The 23,078-nt window shown below is 44.6% G+C and overlaps 1 protein-coding gene across 1 annotated transcript in view; it reads left to right on the forward strand.

The window, feature by feature from the left end:
- ccser1 (coiled-coil serine-rich protein 1) overlaps positions 1-23,078 on the forward strand; it is a 72,030-nt gene that overhangs the window by 3,432 nt on the left and 45,520 nt on the right. Inside the window, 8 exon segments of the mRNA XM_057034360.1 lie at positions 500-651; positions 653-906; positions 1,163-1,307; positions 1,309-1,345; positions 5,651-5,741; positions 7,487-7,592; positions 17,032-17,206; positions 20,369-20,446. Of these exon segments, the coding sequence (XP_056890340.1) occupies positions 500-651; positions 653-906; positions 1,163-1,307; positions 1,309-1,345; positions 5,651-5,741; positions 7,487-7,592; positions 17,032-17,206; positions 20,369-20,446 (1,038 nt within the window).

A 23,078-nucleotide genomic window follows, 5' to 3' on the forward strand; every position in this document is an offset into this window, starting at 1 on the left:
AAGGAAGGAAATGGATGAGGAGCAAATAATACCCCCACGGCGTCCTTGAATGTCAGCAGCCAAAACCATAAAAGAGGAATATTTACGACTGCTTTGTGAAACGTGTGAAGTATTGCTTAAAATGAAGCAGCGGGCATGAAATGTCCTTACAGTCGGAGGATTTAAGGCAGACAAAGAGCGAGAGGAGATTTGCAGGTCTGTTTCCACCTCCGCGCTCACAAGTTTCCTCCCGCTCAAACAATTTATTCTCTTTAGTTTTACGTGTGATAAGGAAAACCATTCGCTCTGGAAAAGAGATACAGACAGAAAAGGGTTGTTTTTATAGCTCCCCGAAACAAAAATGTGGTTTGACTGTTGCGAGCAGGCGCCCGCCTCAGGACACCTACGCTTAATTAATGAGCGCTGAAGTGCGTTTTCCCTCTCAGCGAATCATAAAAACGGAGCTAATTGAGTTCATTTGTAACATTTTGTTGAGCTTTACACACGCTTGGTTTTTTAGGTGTTCTTCACTCCAGCCCATTCCAGCACCGAAAAGCCCTTACTCCTCGACACCAGCGCGGCCAACCACACCGACTACGAGACCGCCGTTTCCCTCTCGGAGCCGGAGACGGCGGTGCCCCGCATACCTCTGCAGCAGCAGTCGCTGGAGGAGGGCGGAGGAGGAGGGAAAGGAAACCGGGGGAGAGACGTCGGCTGACGAGGGGATGAAAGTAGCGGAGCACGGGAAGACGGGTTACCACACGGAGACCACAAGTGAGAGCGAGCCTGGGGTGGCGCGCAGCGAGGGGTGTCACTCTAACCCAGAACAATCGGAACGGAGGACAAGAAACACGCTGTCGGCTCAAGAGAGAGGAAGCTTCTGCGGCTGCCACGAACCCAGGTCCTCTCATCTGAGGAAACATGCAGGTAGGACAGGCCTTGTGACACACACACACACACACACCCTTGTATTTCTATCTTAGTGAGGACTTTCTTGGAGGTAATGCCTTTCCCAGTTCCTAACCCTAAGCCTGACCCTCCAAACAAATCTGAACCCTCAAACACCCTTGGCCCAGACACGATGTCCTAATAGATTCAGTTGCAGGGTCTCCCTATGGTGCACGTGCAATTTTTTTAAATTTTGCTCCAGCGTTCTTTGTCTTTGCTCAATTCCTTGGTCCAGCCTCTCTGTGCACCAGCGCCAGCCCCTACCACGAAGTGATGAGGATGGAACGGCGTCTGCGTTCGTCGTCTGAGGGTGCCGGTGGGCCTCGTGTCCATGGAAACCTCAGAGATGCCGCTGGCACGGAGGGATGCGGTCTGCTCAAGCAGAAACAACTCTTCATCATCGAAACTGGGGAGTCTGGTGAGTGTCAACGTGCGTCTTCTCATCTTGTTCTCTTCAAACGTAGAATAAAGCGTGTGACAAAACCCAGGATGCTCAGCCTCACTTCGCCGGTGAAGGAAACCACTGAGACGTCACTGAGTGGGCTTGGCTCGGTTCTCTCTTTCGTTACAGCAGCACTCTCTGTGACAGTGTTGTTTATCAGTAACTTATGCTCTATAATTCAAGACACTGCTTCTGTCTAAATCATGGAGCTGTTGAGCAGCCAGTGCTTGTGCTTAAATACTAACCATAATTTCCCTGCCGCCAACTTTTGGCACACAGAACTGTAACACGGAACAAGCAATCACTGTCTAAATGGGAAATGATTTACTGCGTTACAAATTAACCATGTAAACAGTCTTAGCTCTGGGTTTCCTGTTAGCTTTGCGTTGCCTTTCCTGTCTTTCTGCAGACCACAACTAAATGGTTCTGTATATATATATTTTTTTAAGGAACATTCCAGCTCTGTGTAACATTTTATCTTTGCGGTCTGAATAAAGGAGCCGCGTTTCTGTAACACTGACTTCTGCACGGGAGCAAAAGGTTGGCTCAGTAGAAGAGATGCTACACTTTAGCCCGTCAGTCGTTCAAGAATCCATTTTCCAGTTAGAGAACAGTTTAGATTATCTCTCGTGTGACCCTTGGAACTGGGACCCATGGTGGACCTGGGACCCATTGAGGTGGTGACGAGGCCAGTATAAATGGATACGCATGGGATGAAATGAGCCCAGCATCTCAGTTATAGTTGTGTATAAGTTGTGTATCCACTTGGTAGCCAGATAAAAGAGTTCCTAAATGAAAAGTCATTACTTTCATCACTCTAGTTGATGATGTGCATCTGTGATAACATGATGCAATTTAGCACATATCAAGCTCTGTTGTGTGCGCCAGTTTTCCGCAAGGTAATAACCTTACCATTAAGTTCTTTAATGAAAAGGAAAGCCGTTTCATTTTGAAGCTTTTAGGACAAATCCCTAAATTAATTTCAGTGCTTGCGCGAATAGGTGCTTCACCGGTCCTCTCGTCTGTTTCTGCTCCAACACTCTGCCTCTCGTCTGCTGATCCGTAGGGTAACTGCGCACATCTTTCACAGCCGCTCATGCTCTTAGAGCCCGCACGGTCAGGTTCAGGGGTGGAAACCTGTAAGCCAATTTAAAATATCAGGCTCTGGTGGCTTTCGCCAGGGGATTAAAAAGCGCAGGGATATGCAGAGCACGTTGCCGTGTACGTACGTCGGCATCCGCTCCTTGAGAAGCACTCCATCAAACACTGAGTGATCTTTATTTTTTCCTCCTTATTTGCGGCTTTTGAAGGCCTCCTCAGAAGCTTAAGTGTTACGGAGCTGCAGGAGTCCTGTTGCGTCGCTCAGATAAAGCTCCTCTCAAGGTTCAGAGGGGGTTCTCGGCTACGGAGAAGCGGGCCATTTCTGACAAATCACAACATCTTTTTAGCAGCTCGCGATTAAAGTTAAAGGTGGCGAGGCAGACAAAGGGGAGGGAATAGATGCTGATTTTTTATGCAGACATACGGCGCGGCTGACTGATGTTTATGCGTTAAGGAGGCCCACGGGACCTGGCACCTGTGCACAATAAACCAGCGCCAGACTAAGGTGCTCCACGCTGGATAACTGCGCTTTATTGCCGCTGTCATTACAGCACAGGCAGGATATAATTATCATAAATGCAAATAAAGCCATGGCTCGCACAGACAAATGACTAATTTGCTGAATTTGGATAAACGGTGAGGTCCCGTCGGGAAGCGAGGCAAGGTTTTGTTGGCTTCAGCTGTTCCCTAATCTGACTCCGATCCCTTTGGGATCTTATTTGTTTTTACCAACATATTTAGCGTTGGATGAAGGTTTGCTGTTGACAGCTGGGCTGAAACTCAAGCCGCCTGACGGAGTAAACAGAGAATTTCTTGGTCGTGTCGGCCGTTCTCTTTTGAGAGATCCCTCGCAGGACGGCGTAAACAGCTAAACCTTTCACAGGGGTGCGACTGTAGCATTTGTGTGTGAACAGGGTCGCCGGCCGTCGAGTCTTGTGTGGGTGTCAAAAAACAAAAGATCACAGCCATTAATTCTCCAGTTTTGCAGAGACATTTGCAGGAACAAGTTTGGGCTCTCTTATTTCATCCCCACAGACAGTCATATTTCGTTATTGCGCAATCACGTCATGATTGAACTCCATTAGTGAGGTTTGAAACCCATCTGTGCTGCGTTTATGTGGATATTACTGAAGGACTGGACCTACGACTGGTTAACATATGCGTTCCTTCCACTTTCGCTTTGATTGTTTGACAGTAATTTGCTCAGGATAATATCCTGTTCATAAGCTCGCTGTTGAAGCTCGTACGGCGACAAATGCGCCCAGAACAAAAGGAGGTGATTGTCCATTAGAGGCTCATTAGCTATCCAAGAAGAATCAGCCTGTAAAAGACTCCAACACAGGAGGATTTAATGGACCCCTCTGCTGTACCTCTGAGGTGATTTTGGAATCTTCCGTCTATCCGAATTTCCATCGAAGGATTGATTGCTGCAACTTTATGACTTTGCTGCAGCTCACAAGCATTCAGATTGTTTTTATTGCCATTTACCAAAAGTCCAACTGCAGCTTAATCAGAGTTTAGGGGCATAAAAATTCAACTCGTAAACATCTTCATGTTCTAAATTATGCTGGAGTAATACAGATGATCGTGTCTGCTGGTAATGACTTATTACACAAGCGACTGCTTCTATAAATCTACAATTTTACAGAGATTCTCTTCTTGTAGACAATAATTAGTATGAATAAATGTTATCTCCCACCCCGCTATCATATTTTGGGCGGTGCAACATTCTTTATAGCAGCTTTACATGCAGGTAAAAATCATCTAGCCTGGAAATAAATATGCGCCTGAAAATATATGAGTGTGGGAATAATATTGATCCCGCTGCTCACACAGTCAATAATCTACAACCGGGACACACCGGTTTATAAACGGTGTTTTTCTGTTAATCTTCACGTGGGATTTGCTTTGTAATGGGATGTGCGGTTGTTGTTTGGACGGCCTGGCGATGCGAGGCAGGTGGCGTAGGTAAAAATCAGTTACTTTTCACACAACCGCTGGATTTACAGTTTGACAGGACACTCGATCCCTCGTTCTCTCAGGCGCATCGTCACCAGAAGCGGCTGCGGAACGTGTGCTTATCCAAGATGAAAGCAATTTGTAAGTCTGTATGTTTGCTTTAGCTGGAAGCTGTAATACCCCGCCGCGACGCCAAATCTCTCTACCCCGATCCTGATATGTTTACCACCCTAAAGCACTGAATAAATGTAATTTTCATAGACTCTATATGTGATTTCCACAGCTCGGGAACAGAAACCTGTGGCTTTTGATGGAATTAAATAATGCCTTGCTTCTTATCCCTTGTGTGTTCCAGATAGTGTCAGCCTCAATGAGAAGTAAAACTCATATTAAATCTATGAACACAAGGATGATACTCAAATCTTATAAGTATATTACAAAGGGTGAAACAAAGGGTTATAAAATCATATTAACACAATTCTGTGCTTCTAATGGGGTCTGTTGAACAGCATTGCACAGCTACTGTGTGCTTAATTCCCTTTATCGATACACTTTATGAATTAAAGTGATGTCATTTATTCATTTCCAGTAGAGTGGAATATGTTCTGGATGAGTATCTCATGGCAGATCAGACGCACACACTACTGGGATATTTTCTGTTGCACACAAATATGGTTGAGTGGTTGGGAATGTTAATAAAATCAAGCTCTTTTTATACTCTGAGGGGGAAGATGGACGTGTAATGTAGCTGTGAAGGATGCATCGGTACGGTGCCGTTCATCTGATGGACAGATTTGAATTTTTTTCAGCTTCCATGAAAAAGAGTGCTGGAGCATCTTAATATATCACAGTAGTCTTGATGCGTACTTGGCCTGCGTGTTGGATATCAGGATTCTTGCCAGTGCACAGCTCTGCTGCAGCGTGCACCAGAGGATACAACAAATTCAGTGGTGGGACGAATTCCAATATTTCTGTTTAAGATCGGCCTGACTTTCAAAAAAATACAGCATTTCCAGTAATGGCCATCAGGTGGCAGTATTGAGCTTTGCACTGCGCCTGAAGGAGACGCAGGTAATCTGGTTTTTGGTTGCTCATAAAGAAAGCAGCTCTCTTTTATGTAGTTATCTACAATTTAAAAATCTGGCTTGGATATGGATCAAGTGTTTTTCTACTTAATAGGAGATTTAGCGTTTTACCGGTGCTGTTTTCTTGTCTCTGTAGGATGTTTTGAACAACCTCGGTTCCTCAGAGTTGGATGAAGATGATCTCATGTTGGACATGGACCTCTCTGATGACCAGCGACATCGCCACGGTAACTTCTCCATATTAAGAAGCATCGCAAACGTATTCTGTCTAAATTTGCACTGGACCGTGTCTTTCGATCCTCATTCGTTTTAGCTGTAGAAACTTGACCACTGTTGTACCACAAACTGCATTTAAATTGTCCGCGAGGAGCAATGAGCCAATTCAGGTCAAGGGCACTGGCTGGGAATTAACCTTGCATTAGCTGTTTTTAGTTGAGGGAATAGTCTTCTGGTGCCCAGAGCTCCAGTGGAACACCAGACTCGCAGCTCTGCTCCCTCTCAGTTGCTGTCAGATGACAGGAAATGAACCTGCTCTTGTACTTCAGGACCTGTGCTGTAGAAGGTTTAAATTGGGCATTTAGGGGATGACTTATTTCAAAGTTTGATTTAGTTCCACATCCAATCTATGGTCTCCTTTCCCCCCTTTTTATTCCTTAAAAGAGAAGCTGGCAGGTCTTCAGAAGTTGGTTAAATTCTCTTTGTTTTAAATTCCCTTTGTTTCTCCTCCTCATTAGCACCTGTAGCCTGTCTTTTTCAAGGAAATCAGCGCTCAGTCGGGATGCTCGCAGCATTTGATGTCCTTGATTCATTTACAGCACTCTATCTTTGTTTTATGTCAGCGCGGCAGCCGTGCTGAGCAGTGACTGTCGGGGGGGGGATGATGCCGGTGATGTAGTTCTTAAAGGAGTCTTCGGCACAACAACCTTCACTTATGTGACATACATACATAAAAAAAACGCAGCTTTTCACATCATTAAATATTTTAAAGCCACTAAAGTCTGGTGAAGCGACGTCTCTCCAGCCTCCAATCTGATTTATTTCTGCTGATTTCAGAACAATGGCAGCCTCCTTTTCACACACATCACTCTTCAAAACAAAAGTCAGCAAAATATATTACGGATTTCAATTCTTCACAACTCTGCACTGAACGGTTTTGAGTTTCTGGCGTGTTTGGGACGCTCGAATCAAATCACACGTAAAAATGAGTTGATTTTATTCATCCTCCGGCAATTTTGGAGCCCCAGATGGCCCATCAGAAATTCACAGTTGTAGTCAGGCAGAGTCGAAGGCCCACAATGACTGAAGCAGCTGAATAACAAGCCAGTCTGCTGTGCATATAGGGGCTGGAGCATTTTGGGAGAAAGAGCGGGTAAAAGCCGCGCTTGCACGCGTGCATGTGAATTTACTTGCTGTCAGCGGTGCCTCAAACAGAGGTGAAGGAGGTAAACTAATTAGTATACAAAATAGGTCTAATAGAACAACTCAGGTGTGCTCAGTTATTAGAGCGAGTGGTTCACAGACCACAGCGTGAAATTAAAGGTTTGATGAGACGTTCGCTTAAAGTCAAGCCAACGAGAATTCCAAATATGAAGGAGGGAATTTAGCACGTTTCTTTGTACCAGCTGTGAACTCCAACCTATTTTTCCGAGCGTTAACAGGCTAAGATGGCGTTGGATGCACGCTGCACATGTGAAACCACGGGAATTTACTCAAGTAGCTCGTTGGAGGCTGGCAGGCTTTATGCTGCTACTACAACTGTGACGCGTAACCTTCTAAATCAAAGGGGGGGGGGGGGCAGCAGGACCTTTACAGAGGCAGCATGAGGTGTCAAGTCTTTGGAGAGGTGTTTCCATACAGCTCTCTCAGATGGGCTCCATTTCTGGAAAAGGCCTTTATTATTGAAGCCAGTCACTTAAATATTTCTACGTGTTTCTGTGAATTGACTGCGGCATTTTTTTGCCGGTGTGTTCAGTGTCCAGGGAAGACTCCAGCCAGTCCTTGACCTCGTGTTTCAACCTTCTCCCCTCCCCGATGGACCCCACAGGAGACCGCATCCCAGGGAAAGCCAGCAGTCAGAGGTACGCATGTGCATATGAATGAATACAGCGTTTTGATGTGATGTCCACATTCAAGGCCCGAGGCCTTAATGGAAGCTTGACTTGATAGCTTGTCCATGAACAGGGCTGACTTTTGTCCTGTGAATGTGTACTGGCAGTAGCAGGATTCTGTTTCATGCATTTTGAGCAAATCTTAAATAAAATGAGACGATTAACATGGAGAAAGAGACTGAAGGTCACTATTAGCTTCCTCTTCTAGGAATTGCCGTGCTGGAGCCTCCCCCGTGAATACTTACCAAACTTCATATCCCTGAGACACAGAACAAGGCTTGAGTGCAGAATGGCCGAGGGTAAATGAATAACCAAGTTCGCTTTGAAAGAATATTAGAGCTGTATTTCCGATCATTTCTGTCTCCCAGTCGCCGAGCGCTCAGACGGAGCACTTTTAGCCCCTGATAGTACGTGCGAGCACCTCTGCCAGGGAGGGATCTGCACGGTGTCTGACTTCATTTGGCTTTCGGTATTTTCTTCACACTCATGGCTCCAAACCGGTTTTGTGGTATTGGATGTTGTTTCCAGTCGACCCGCGCGCTCCCCCGAACAAACCGACAACGATCTTTGTTTGCAGAGACTGTGGGTCAACTTCTGTGGGCGGATTTGAAGCCGAGGCTGGAGGATTAACATTTTGCTCCTGAGAGATCACACGTAGGGGAAGGTGCTTATCGTGTTCCTCACAGTCACACTTTCACCAAATAGGGGAGCGTTTTCTTTGTCTTGACAGTGTCGGTGAAACAGGGGAGCCGGGACGCAACCTTTAGAAAACCAGCCATGCTTTGTGTCAGATAGTTAATTGGTTATTTCCTGTTAAGCTGTCTTCTCACTAAAAGACTGGTGGTATGCAGCTACGGAGCATTTTAATGAATCGGAGATGATTTATGACATTACCTGACCCCCCTTTTGTTTCAACATTCATGGTTTTCAGATATTACTAGACAAAGAATCAAACAACCAGAACTTTCTTTACGTGGTCCGGTCCGTTAGTCCCGTGCCAAACCTGCCCATGCTGGTAGGAACGACCAACCTGTGGTGTTTTTAAGGTAGTTGGTCGTAAAATTAGCACCATCTGCTGGCCATCACAGTTCACAGTTGTCCCGTGCTCCCCTGCTCATGCGCATCCCGGTTTGAAAACAGCTGTATAATAACAAGAATCCAGAATATGACAATCTAACCAACACAAACACTTCAGGAGCCTTGTGGGCAGAAGGTCACTATTAGCAAAAAAGCCTTCACATATTCCTCACAATAACTAAAATTGAAGTCATTGTATATCTGTTGATAAAATCACCGATGATGCAGAGATTCCCCTCGGCTCTGTTGAAAGATTTTTTTGTATTTATAGTACAAGTTCTATGTTGTAACTCGGCTCAGAAACTAAATATATAATAGATAAAACTGAAAATAACAGTATGCAGCCGCAGGTTTAATAATGTAGAGAGCTTCTACAGTGTGCACAGTGCACAGAGTAAAGAAAATAACAATGCCTGTCACATTTCAGGTGTCACATGGAGAGAGGCAGACAGAATAGAAATGGCAGAGCTTGGGTTCCATTACAGATGCATCGGGGTCAGATATTTTCAGAAGACACTGATTAGCACCGCAGTCACACCCACAGATGGTTATCTAACAGTCAGGTTCATCACAGTAGCTGGAGATGTAGCGGAGCCTTTGACATTCACTGTTTTACTTTTGACCAAAGGGAAACTCTGAGGGTTCTACCTCCTAGCTGGAAAGGCCTTAATGGTATTCATTTACTTTAAACGTCTGGCAGTGGCTGAGCGATGGTCTGTTTATTTCAATCAATGCCAAAATGAAACCCAATACAAAAAGAAAACATGTAAAAGTGGTGGAAGAATCATGTAAATTTCTTTTTCCAAATGATTTGTTTATGGCGATGTAGCTATAAGAGGAAATAACTTTAAAAGAAAAAAAAAGATGTACATTTGTTCCAACAAATTAGGCGGTAGATGGACTTGGGTGGTTCATTTGCAGGTTGAAAGAAGCAGACAGGGTGAACTATTATACACCCCCGGTTTTTGAGACTTTAGATGTTATAACTGCTGGAGACGCCATGAAAGAATCTGCATGTTTGCATTTTTAATATCATCATATTAATGCAATTATGTAATGGCTGGCAGGAAAGTTCGGCTGTGGTATTCTGACACCGCTTGCCTCCTTGCGTTGCACTGGAAAGATCAGAATGAAGGAGCAGAAATCGGGTGCTTGCGTTGGGGGGGGGGGGGGCGAGGGGGGTCTGTTTGCCCAGGGCTCGCTCTTTCACTCAGTCTCTTCTGATTTTTGTCGCAGATTCCACATTTCCTCAAAGGGGAAATCGGTTCTGCTGGAGGCTAAACGTGCTCCCTCGTCTTCACGCCCATAAGAAAACACAGACAAATGTGCACGCACGTGCCCACGGGCGCGCTCGCCTCTCAGTCGGCACTGACGTCTGATTCAGCGCCCTGACGGTCCCATTAAGGACGCTGACAGAGAGCGTTATTATATTATACTTATCTAGTAGATTAGGGTTTCAGCATTAAAGGCAACACAACCATGTGTTTAACCAGGGTTGTAAGAATGGTTGACTGCATGTGTCGCACACTCCTGCTTCCTTTGTTACATAAAGCCCTCTTTGGTATGTAAAGCCCTCCTGCCAGTTGCAATACTCAAGATAATATTAGCCCCCGTTCTGTATTTCACAATAACCTAATAATGAAAGTTCCTTGGTGCCTCCTGGTTGGTAGGAAAGGATGTATTAAGCTAGCAGATGCTGAATATGTATGCGGGATGTATCACACCGCTTGTTTTGTGTTAAGATATTGACTTCTCCCTTGTGTCTCCTATAGGAAAAGGACAGAGGAAATTAAATTTTGACAGCTGGGATATGGCTTGCTTGTTTCTATGGTGACCGTCTGCCCATTGAGCATTGCACTTCCCTTTTGTTATTTATTTATTTTCCTTTTCTATTTTCATTGGTGGCGATTATCCAGAACACAGGTAGTCAGAGGAGAGGAGGTGAAATGAAAGAGGCGCGTGCGTTTGTCCGTGTGCAAGTAAAAACTCTGATACCACGTCACGCGTACGCGTAACACGTGGACAGACGATTCTTTGGCAGCTCGAAAGCCTTCAGAGCTCCTGTAGTTTCCTAGTTGATGTGGAAGTTTTCCCTGAAGTCTGCTTGACCTGATGGGAGTGTGTTATCAGCCGGCAACTCTTACTGAATCCGAGGTTTTGCTGCAGGTATTAGCGTCGTAGCCTGAGCGGCCGAGGTCTGAAGGACAACGCAAAGCAGATTGCAGCAGACAGGATGTTCCTGTACACGTTGTAAAGAGAATCTGGTCAGTCGTCAAGATAATTGACCTGCAGTTAACAACAGTAAAGAGGGAAAAGTTACATTTAACACTTAAAATAGCTGCATTTGAATTAAAACCATAAAAGGGCACCTTTGGGACAAAGATTTAAGGGTATGTAATCATCGACCAACGATTAAGCAAGTTTCTTTTGCAGCAGTTTTTATCCACCAAACTTTCCCAATCCTCAGTTGGCATAAATGACGGGTGTCAGTTAGCATTACACGGCATTATCGCCACCTACTGTTAAGGCGTAGAAGGATAGCGCGCCGCTTTAGGGACAGCGAGCCAATGAAAAGGGGGCCCTGACCCACTTTTGCTCTTGCAATCTTCCATACAGATGAGGTGAGTAATCCATGATTATTTGGAATGTATTTCAGAAACTATATTAGCCATGTTCTCTAATCCCACCTGCCATAACAAACACACACACACACACACACACACACACACACGCACACTTGGGCACGGGAAGAAAAAGTCCTGCTTGCAGACATTCATCCTTAAGAAAAACAAGCATGGAGAATCCAGCTGAGTGTTGGAGTGGAGCTGGGGACAGATAAATGCTCTCCAGCATGACTCTCAGACACAACGCCCAGCATGCCGGAGGAGCCGAGTTCCCTTCACCCGCGTTAGTCTGAGACCATGTTAACTGTGGTCCTGCGTTCATTTTGAAGGAGCTGATTTTGCTTTCCTGACAGTTTGTGCCTACAGATTGTGTATTAGCGAGCCTCGGGCTCTACATTTATTGCTTCATTTTCTTGGTCTAACGAGCTGAGAAGAATGAAATACTATTCTGTTGTAGGTTCTGCTTTTCATTACTCTGAGTTGTTTGTTAAATGCTCATCAACAGGGTGACTAATCACTGATTGTTTCCTTTTTTTTACGTGAGGACTCCTGTTTCTGATTTGCAATGAGGAAAAAATACATCTGACTGGCAGTAAAGTCGTTGTTTTGTTCCCCCCCTCCCCCCACGGCGTATTCCAGAAATTAAATGGCGTTTAATTGGTTTCCTCTATTGAGAGACTCAAAGAGAATGCGTGTTTTGTTTTGTTGAACTTTAGTGGCATTTTGCAGCTTGTGACTGATGTTTAGATGACGCGGCCATTTTCTTTCATACATCAGAGAACCTTTACCCAGTTTTGCTCCATGTTGACGAGATGGGAGCAGACAGAAACTTGTAGCTACCTCGGCGTTCAATAAACACGCGTTGTTGCTTTTTTTTTTTCAACTTCATTGTTCAGAAAGCAAATATCAAAAGCTAATATGAAATAATCTTACTTCTCATACGAACCCTACAGAACATGTGGTCATGACCTCCTGTCATTGCTAAGTATATGATATATTTATATATAAATATAAATAAGTAGAGTTAAATCAGAGATCATATTGAGATGAAATGAGTTAACTCCCCTAATGAAAATCTCCATTTCTTGATTCAGCTTATCATAATGTGACCTTGTGTTGCACTGTTGGATCAACAGCATAATCACTAAAAGAATGTATTTTGTGTATATTTTCTAACTGTCGCTATAATATTTAATTTGCATGTTTCCTTTCGGCTGCTACACTTTAAATTTCTGGTGGCTGCCAGGCTCAGGTAAATTATAATGAGAGCGAGGTTTTGGTGATTAAACGCAGCCGCATGTTTTCGTGAGGTTCTGCTGCTCTTTTATTCGCATGGCTTTAGAATAACGTAGCGGAAAATGATTGTGTCCGCAGGGAATGAAGAGAAAAGATGCGCTCCAAACTCTTGACGCCCTTTGGGTGGTAAATTAGCATTTTTAACATGGCTTTGTTGCCGCAGCTAGTAAATAAAGATAATCTGTCTCAGTCAACCAGTGGCTGCTTTTCTGATGTGCTGTCACCTTTGGCATTCATGCTGGTGAGTCAAGATCATTACAGAGGATTACAAACAGACCCTCTAATCTCTTAAATCACGGAAGAAGCAGCATTTTGTTTGCATAAGTATCAAATTAGCGTCGGAAATTGTGAGGCTTTCTGGACGCAGCCCCTTTTGGAGGCGAACTTTTTGTGCTTTTATTTGGAGATGTATAGCTGTGAGGCTTTAAGGGAGAGTAACATTTTTGGCACTGTGACTTGGTGCGTACGATGAAGTAGGAAAATGCAAAGTGACACATGAAGCCATTTTTAAATATTTCTCTCCAGGCAAGCGCATGTTTGATTGGCGATCCACTGAAAATTCCCCTCAAAAACAAAGAGATCCACATTCTGACACTCACAGGTACGAATGCAGCGGACCTGGACGCGGGCCCATCCTGCCCCCACCGAAACAGAGATTATCTAAGGTGCAGGAGTAGAGTCGCGAGCCAAACCGTCGCCTCACTAATTGTGTTGCCATCACAGAAGCGACGTCGGATCTTCCTCCATCCTGTCACATTCCCTCTTCTATTTTCTTTCTCTCTGTGCCTCTGAAGACGCGGGTTCAGCGTTAGACTCGCTGCCTCGAACGTGGTTCGTGCTCACTCTCGGGGCACAGATGCATTTTATGCCGGCGAATGAGTTTAATGGCAACATTAAGCATCCTTAGCTTCAGGTGCTGAATGCAGATGAGCGCACGGCGTCTGAGAGACGCGAAGAGAGGTGACAAATGACTCCACTCATTCACCAATAGCTGTTGCTTTTCCATGTGCTCAAGTGCATCAGGACACCTTCAGCCATCTGCGGCACACATGTCACACCCAGACCGCGTGTACACCATACATCATATACATATTCAGCTTGATTTACATGCTTTTGCCACAGAATTTTGGATGCGAGTCTGTGCGTGTGTTCCAGGTTACTGATGCATCACTCTAGCATCTGCGGAAGGGCGACCGTGTCAGCGTTGCCTATAAATGTCTTACTTTTCAGTCGAGGAAAAGCTGCGTTTTAAACAGTTTCTGCGGGATCGATCACTTCTCAGTTGGGTGGGGAGAAGTTCTGAGAAAGGGGAGCGAGTTGGAAGAGATTAATGGCAAAAAATGTCCGTATTGAGGAGACCAGAAAGGAAAACGTACATGTCGGCTAAAATGAAAAGCTAAGATAAATAATGAGGTGGATCCAGAAAAATAGGATTGTGTGTGTTTTTGTGTGTGCGCGTGTGTAAGGACACACAAGATGTGGAATGAAAGAACGCCCAGAAATGAGCTAAAGCAGTCGGGCTATCACGACAGTGAAAGACTGATGACCCCGAGCCGAGGAAAGGCCTCCCCGCCTCAGACATCTATCATTCCTCAACGGACTCATTTTAACCCTGTCACGGACACGCGTGTTCCTGCTTTGGCACGCGTGCCGACGGGACTGCCGAGCAACAACGCGTGGCAAAGACATACGTTCACAGACGTCCCTGTTTAGAAGATGTCCCCCTCTGATGCCAGATTATCGCGCTCCACCTTGTTTTATGCAGTCTGCTCGTTGATTGTGGGCCTCTTTCAGAAGTGTACATTTCTTTATCTCCTGGAAAACACCAGCATATGTTCAGAATCTAGATCCGCTGTTATCTTATCTCCAACCACATAAACACACAATTCATCCTCCCCTGGTCCGGCGCTTTTCCCGAGGCTTCCTGATGCGGAACGTGACGGTGGTACAGAATGAGGTGGGACGCGAGCCCTGGTGTCTCCTGTCAAAGCCAAAGATTTAGTGCATCCCATCCATTCCCCTCGGTTCTCCCTCTAATACGCACATTCCCACTAAATATTGCAAGGGCACGTCACAGTCTTCCCGTAGTTACATAGATGTTATTATCGGGGTATAAATCGCTCTATTTGTCTCTATAACATGGACACAATTGAAGGACATTTCAGCTTCTAAAACCCTCTGCATGCCTCCAGTAAAGAGCGTTTACAGCCCTCGGTGATGCTGTTCAACCAAAAATATTTCACTCTCCTGCTTCTGACAGGTTATTGCTGTGGTTATTGTTTCCGGGGAGGCGAGTGGTTTTTGAACCCCTCTCCCACACGTTTTCCCGCCTGTCGATCCGAGCACCTCCGAGGTGAGACAGAGACCCTGTCCCCGCCGAAGAAGAGATACGAGCATACCGAACTTTCAGGGCGACGCTGCTCCTGCGGCACTCGACGCACGCCACCGGGAGAAAAAACAGGCGCCATTGATCATTTGTCATTTAGTTCCGTCCGGTTCGCCTCACCTCACCTGGAGCTGCAGGAAAATAAATAGATTTCACATTTACTAACATCCCACGCAGGAAACGGAAGAAGCCGTCAGAGACAGTGAAAGTTTCCCAAAAGTGGGGGAAAAAAAGAGTGATTTTCATCTTAACATCCATTAAAAACTGTGGTTAATTGGAGGATTTTACCTGTTTTGGTCAAGACTTTAAACACTGTGGGGTTTTGAATGTCCTGTAGTTGGAGGAGGTGTAACCATGTTGGGTCAAAACTTTTTGCACACATGCCCATCAGTGATTCCTCGGCTTCTTTTGACTCAGAATAGGACAAAAATCACCAAATATTCTCTGAACGTCTCTCTAAATAGCACTCTTATGACGACAATGGCTCGCCACCTCGGCGGCGCCCCTCTGCTCTGTCTTATGCAGACTGTGAACTCGCCGGTTGTTTGCTTTGCAGAGCGGAGGCTGGTGTTACTCAGCTCACCTTTTCAAAATGTCACAAAGAAGGCGAGATGCACAGTTGCAATTTAGGTGCTTCTGTCAAAACATGGCGAGTCAGCGGAGGACCGTGGAAGTCGCTGTTTTATTTAAAAAAGTCCTCTATTGTCGAGTTTGGTTACGATTTCTCGTCGTTGCCTAATTTTAAACTTTAAATTCCAAAGACTTTTCCTGTCAGAAGGCTTCGTAACAAGTCGTAACATAAATTCAGATTTCACCGTTGACAGAAAAGGAATGGGCCTGTTGATCGTTAATAGCATTGGCCTTTTGGAGCAGGCCTTCTTCTAAGTCGCCGCTTTTGACATTTGGAGAGAAATCCATTAGAAATCCACGTAAGCTTCACCTCCATTTTTATTGATTGGAAACTTTTACTGCTTTTTAATTGTTGTCAGTGGGAAATAAACACGGAAGGTTGATTTCTCAGCCTAGCGTGGGTGTTATTTTGGTGCCTTCGTATCAACAACGGGCCCAGCCAGATGCATTCTGTTTGTTTTCCTTCCTTCTTCTCGGGGAAGCAGTTTCATTGTGTTTGGCGCAAACAACTTGTCTAAAAGGATGAAGATGGCTGGTTTAATTAAGTCTCGTTAATATGCAGAAATCCTTTCGCTATAGTTACCTACTGCTTATTTAGATTCTGTCATATCTGCAGCAAATGGACCTCTGACTAAGTGAAAGGGGGCGTTTTTTAAAAATGGTTGACACGTGAAATAGGACCATTAGTGACATTTATCTTATATTATCTTCTATTTTCTATCTTAGCAGTAGAATAAGTGATGGCCCAGCCGATTCTGCTATATTTCTTTGCAAACTTTGGAAACTCCCAACAGAAAGAAACCTGAAATGAAAGACCCGGGAGTACTTTCTCCTGGGTCTTCTGTTGACTCCTCTCGGCTGTATCGTTCCTTCACTGTGATAAATCACCGTTGACTTTTAGACGGAGAACGGTGGCCGTGCTCCACAGACAGAGACGTGAGACGTATCGTTGTTCCAGAAGCCCGGTTACCATTAAAGGGATCTGAAATGGGACGGCTAATTAAAGCAGCGCTGAGGTTGATGTTGTTTATGCTCGTCGGTATCTGAACTAATCCAACACTGAAATGTCACAGTTGTGTGGAAGGTTTAACTCAACAAAAGGGATTTGGACTCGGTGTCTTTTCGCCGAGCGCATTTCATTCGTTAAGGAGACGTTTTTTACGTTTTTCTTGCGTCTGTTTTTTCCTCATCATGATTCTGGAGGCGACTGGGACGATCTGAGGCAAATGTCTGTATATTGCCATGTAGTACATAATCTACACCATTATTAATGATCACTGGTTCCCTGTGGAGAGCAGCTGGCAGAAGCAGAAAGTTATTAGTTTTCCCATTGAGTCCGACTAACATGAAAGCTCTTTATTGCTCTCACTTTCTTTCACTCCTCCTTTTCCTCCAGGGAGCCCAGCCGTCCAACCAGCCTGCTGCCTGCCGACTGGAGTTTTGGGCTCAGTCCGGGAAGGGAAGATGAGCCCTTACCCCCCGGGCTGGATGCCATTCCTCTTAGACTGATGCAGCAGGACTGCACCGCTGTCAAAACCCTGCTGTTACGGCTGAGACGGACACTGCAAGAGGTGAGACGTGCCCCCCCAATCCCAAGTGATTGTTCTTAGCTGACTTACAGACAATTTAAGTGATAAAGGTCGACAAATCCAGTCACGGTTGCACTAAAATGGTGTACATTTTACAAACTAATTGTACTCGTTAAAGCATAATAATATACTTCAAACTATGAATGTTTCAACTAGCTAAACTTTTACTTCTGGCTTGGGGGGGGCATCTCGGAGAGGGAAGGGGAGCATGTTAATAACGTCCTCAGCATCATAACAAAGATGGGATTAAAGGTGACGTGTAACAAATGGCGTGCGAGGGTTAGGTGTGATAATCAAAGCCAATCAGTCCTGTGAGCTTTTTAATGGTCAGACTGACCCATCCGGTCAGTAGGTGGGAGATGTTAATTCTCTAGATTTGGAACTTGCAAATTCATTTAATTGTGGCATTTATTGAAACTTGAAGAAAATGATGTGATTAGGAGTGATTGCCTGCTTTATTTGGGCTAATTGCAAATTGTGAAGTGTCTGACTGGGGGGAGGGGGGGTAATTTCTGTCATCATTATAAACTATATAATCAACTGCTAAAAGAAGGTTCCAGCTGTACATAAAGTCCACACCAAGCCAGAAGGATAATAACCAACCCAGTTTAGCAGGAGTTAATTTATAGTTAGCATTCTGGCATTACTTTAGACATAAATACTGAAGATGGCTCTAGTTTTAATATCTGGCGGCTGCTTTCCTGGAGACTGCTCAGACCTTCCCCAAACCTCCCCACTGGTCCCTGTAGATAAAAGCTAACTCTAAATTACGATACACAGAGGCATGTGAATGTCGCTCTCCCTCTGCCTTTGCTGTATATTTGTCTTTCTCTCCCACCCAACACCAGGGCGAGAGGAGCTAGGCATGAATATGATGAAATGGTAATTAGAGGAGACATAAACTACAGCAATAGTGGACAGACTAAAGGCAGTGTGGGAGAGCGCCGCGCAACAGCGGAGCAGAATATGATCAAGTGGATGTTCTTCCTTCTTTTCTCACTCTGTTGTATCATTAACTTGCAAATGTTCCTACCTTGCACAGAGGGATGTTTTCTGTTCTTGTAGCAAAGGGGGTGGAGACTTGGCTTGACCTTTTGTTAAGCAAATACGTCAAATTTCTGTTGTTGTTTTTGCTCATTACCATAACCACAAGCTTCATTTTGCTTCCGGCAGTGGTCAGGTTCAGATTACTCGTAATACAACTCAATTTCCCTCCTCTGAAGCGTTGAAAAGGTAAACATTATGATAAATTATTCATGCTGTGTTACTTAACAGTTTATTTTTATTTTTTTTACAGTTTTTATTTAAATCGTTCCCATGTTTTTTCCTATCACCTATTTCCTACATCGGTCTGGACCAGTTGGAAAAACCCCGGAAAACACTCACTTAGCATTTTTAGGCAAGTAGCTGGACGTAGAGGCCGCATTCCTCGCCGTTGTCTCTGCCAGCATGTTCTACCACACCAGTGTTGCCTAGCAAACTTCTGATGCACCCATTTATTAGAGAATTTGTTCAGTCTTCATGCGCACAGTTGTGCAAAATCCATACATGCACTGCAAGGCCCATTTAGCTGGTGCCTCTGCTGCCACTCTCTCTCCATCCCATTGACTCTCAGACCCTGACAGCTGCTTGACTTCCAGCAACAGCTGATCTGTCAGTCTCCACCTGCTAGACACTTACTGATGCTGCCCATCAGCATCAGCTGCTAAGGTCATCCCCCTGCAACTAAGTGCTCTACCTCTGCGCCTTTAGCTCAGGTTTATGCTCTCCTACTACAGTTTAAAACCAGGTTAATAACACAAAGACCTCCCAAATGTGAGAGTGAGTGGGAATCAACTCGTCTTAATTTAGCTTATGTGTGAATGGGATTAAAGGGAAGTATCAAACAGAGGCTGTTTACTCTTCAAGGGCCATTCACCATCTTGATACATTTAGCTTCTGCACAGCTCCTGCCATTATACCCACAGCTCCCAGGCAGCTTTGCCATCCTTAAAAGGCTTTTTATGAACCACATCTAATTGTGGGGACAGTTGTGTGTTAAGCCTGTAGGACGGGGGTGACCTTAGAACAATGTGTATGTGTTAGAGCGAGGAGAGTTTAGGTGGCAGCGAGTGTGTACCTGTCTCCCTGCATTGGAAAAGGCATTGATCACAGATGGCACATTGAAAGCCTGATGGCATAGCACCCATAATTTAGATTGGGATGGATTCTTCTTTCAAAGGTCAGCCAAATCGATAATCCATAAAGTTAATGCTGTGATTCAGGACTCTATTTTCCGTCAAGGACCTTGATTGTTGGCCAAACATAAACAATATTCAGGATTTCAGCAAAGCATTTTAGGGATTATCTCAACTTTACAGTAAGAGGGCACATGTGGTAAAACAGACCTTATTAGAAAGCCAAGTGTGTGGAATATGGCTTTAATTCCTTGTCTGGTGCCATGTACAGTGCCTACTAGGACCTATGTTAATAACAGCCACCCGGACTCAAGATGTGACTTTATCTCTCCCTTTCTCCCATCTGTCCTCTCTCAAGACCTCTTGGGTGATGCTGAGACCCACAGCTGCTCTCGTAAAAGTCTGTGTTGTTCTGTGCTGAAAATTAGTTTACAACATTGAGTTTAATTAATGTCGCACTTCAAACCATTTTTTTTTTTACGGTCCTGTAACCCCCATGGTTACTAAAAGGAGAGATTAAGGGTGTCTTAAGTATATTAGAGGAGCAGAAAAATACCTCAAAATTACACTTAACACTACTGATGTAAAGAGCAGCAGATGCACGTGTTGTGGAGCAATAAGTAGACCTGTTTTATCATCCGTGGGGGAAAAAAAGACTGAAGAATTGTTGTTTTTTTTGTTTCATGTTACAGTAGGTTAGTAAGAAGTGCACTTAAGACCCACCCGCCCACAGGGGTGCAGATGGACGCATGTACGCCGACAACGTGGGTTCTGGCCGTGAAACCGATGACTGCCTCAGTCGGAAAATAGTAACGACAGTTGTGCTGCACAGTGTGATGCTTTGCACCAGGCATAAGCCTAAAATGTAATAGTGTCCTACAGATAAAAAGAAAACGTTGCACCGCACGCTAAAACCTCATCTTCATATTTAAATTTTATTTTTTTCCCAATGTCTTCGTCCTTGCAGAGCACAGAGACGAGTCCTGCCAGCAGCCTGCAGTCTCTACCCATTAGTCCTTGCAGTGAAAAATCTCTTCCATTTAAGGTAACCATTCTGTTGCTTTATGCATATGCACGCTACCAATTCAATCATGTCTGATAGCCAGATATGGCGGGGAGTGACTTTCAGTCCAGTTCTGTGTTCACATCTCTTTCATCAAACCTTTCAAGTAACACATTTTGTACGCTAAGTTGAATGTTTTACAAGGGCTGTACAGTAGATTGAACACCTGCTTTGCAGTCATCTGGTCAGCAGTTTGCGGCGCGTGCACGTTTTCATCGCCTGTCTTTCTGTTTGAGCACTGAAGTGAGCCGAGCTTCCTTTAAATTGATGTACTGATATATCACATGTTTGATAGTAGATAAATTTTAGGACCGCTCTGATTTATACCTTAATTTTTCCATTCACTGTTCATTTAACCAGCCTTTCACTATACACATCTACGGTGCCTTGCAAAAGTATTCATACGCCTTCAATATCTCCCTCATTTTGTCACAGTGTCACAGTTAGAATTTTATGTTCTAGACCAAAGAAAACGAGTGAAAGGAAGATGATATAAAATCTTGCCACAGATTGACAATAGGATATTTTGTAGGTCTGGGTTTTGACTGAGCCATTCTAACGCAAGAATGTGCTTTAAACCTTTCCATTGTAGCTCTGGCTGTATATTTAGGATTGTTGTCCGTCTGGAAGGTGAACGTGCGCCCCGTCTCGAGTCGTCGGCAGCCTCTAACTGGTTCTCTTGTGTTTGATGGCTCCCTCTATCCTCTCATCAATGCTGAACGTCTTCACTGTCCAGGCTGAAGAGAAGCATCCCCACATCATGATGCTGACACCATGTGCTCACCTTCTTTAGCTGTGTGGTAAACTGTACATTCTATCAACAATTGCTTCCTTATTGCTACGTGTTCCCTAAGAGCCAGATCTGTGGGGCGTGCACTCATACAGTAGCAGTTCCTGAATAAACCCTCCCATCTGAGCTCTGGATCTCTGCAGCTCCACCAGAGTTACTATAGGCCCCTTGGCTGCCTCTCTGATCAATGTTCTTCTTGCCCAGTGACTTCTGAAGGCTGGATTTTATTAAGGGGGTGGTGTGTGCTTTAGTGTGCCTGCACACGTGGGGTTTAGGGCCTTTGGTAAGATCTTCCCTGGGATTTAGTTGGGTGGCAGGAGAAGCAGCAGAGCAGCATATAGGATATTTTAATCTTATAAGGCTGTTTTATTGATCTGCATTGGACTGAAAGTTGCCTCCAGTATTTCCCATTTATTATTTTCCTTCAACTATAGTTCGGCATAACAACGTTTGACGCTGTAGCCACAAAGAGCGACTGTACACCCGTGGCTCTTTTCTCCAGAGCCACGTGCTGTTGCAAAGGGGGCTAAACAAAATGTCGCTGTGGCTAAACCCCATTGCCATGCGTTAAGAGGTAAGCATTTGTTTGTGGGTGGGATGCTTGCGTGACTGCGTGCCCTCTTTATTGACCTGTGTGGTGTATTCCTGGCAGCTTGATGATAAGGACACCTCTAAAAATGTTGTGGGCTGGGACACAGCAGGAAGACGGCAGCTGCAAAACTGTGATTAGACCAGGTCAGCACTATCCCTTGAATTATAACAACAACAACACTAGAAGGCTAAGGAAATATGGACCCACAATTGTTAACGAGACCAGATTGGACCATTTCCTGCCTTCAGAAACATCTATCTATAACTGTAAATGTGAATATCTAGGTTATTTTTTGTTTGATTTTACTGCTCACAGACAAACTGAACAAGCACCACTTGGTCTCCAGCCTTTTAAGAATTGCAGTTGTGAAACTGCTTCAGAAAGTATGTGTGTAATCAGAACGTTTATGCTACTGCTCTTTTTTTAGCATGGTTACAATTTGGGATCAGAGAGGGTAACCTCAGTTGTATCGGAAACTTCTGAAATAAGCAACGGGCCTTCAGAGGCAGAGAGGCAGCACCGCAGAGAGGGTTATAAAGAGACGCCAGAGCTTCTCCTCAGAAGTCAGGTTTGGCCACGGAAGGAATGAGATAGAGGTAAAAGAAAAGTGTAGGTATGCATGTGTGTGTGGATAGATCACATATAGAAAGGAATGAGCAAGGACGTGGGAGGTAAAGGCTAACCTTTTGACTGAGCTGGAGGCACTGAAAAACAACATAAAAATGCAGAAAGCTTATTGCAGGAGGAGCTGAATATGAGGAAACACTGAGGATAGATTATTGTCGTATGACTTGACTGTAAGATTGAAGGGCAAGGAGGAGGAACGTTGAAAAGAAAACATCTGCGCATTCAGTATCAAATCCATATAGCTGGATGACATTCAGACTACTCACCCACAGGAAAACATGCACGAGGTGAAAGCGTGAGAAAAATGGATGGAACAGGTTTGACTAAGAGTAGTGGATAGAGACCAAAGGAAGGAAAAGAAGAAAATTAGGTACACAAGAAGATGGCAGAGGGAGGGAATTTGTGCGGGCACTCCAGACGACAACTCTGCGGGTGTAAAAATAATCTATAGCCATCTGAGGGAGTGCAGTGTCATAGCGTGTCCTAGTTTAAGTTAGACCCAGTGCATATGACACCATTTTGGCCAGATTCTGTCCCAGTTAGAAGGTAATTAGACTGAAGTCAGATTTCTAAGACGCAGCGCAACATTAATAATGGTCAAAATG

This window comes from Takifugu flavidus, chromosome 5, assembly GCF_003711565.1.
Source record: "Takifugu flavidus isolate HTHZ2018 chromosome 5, ASM371156v2, whole genome shotgun sequence".
NCBI classification, from domain to species: domain Eukaryota; kingdom Metazoa; phylum Chordata; class Actinopteri; order Tetraodontiformes; family Tetraodontidae; genus Takifugu; species Takifugu flavidus.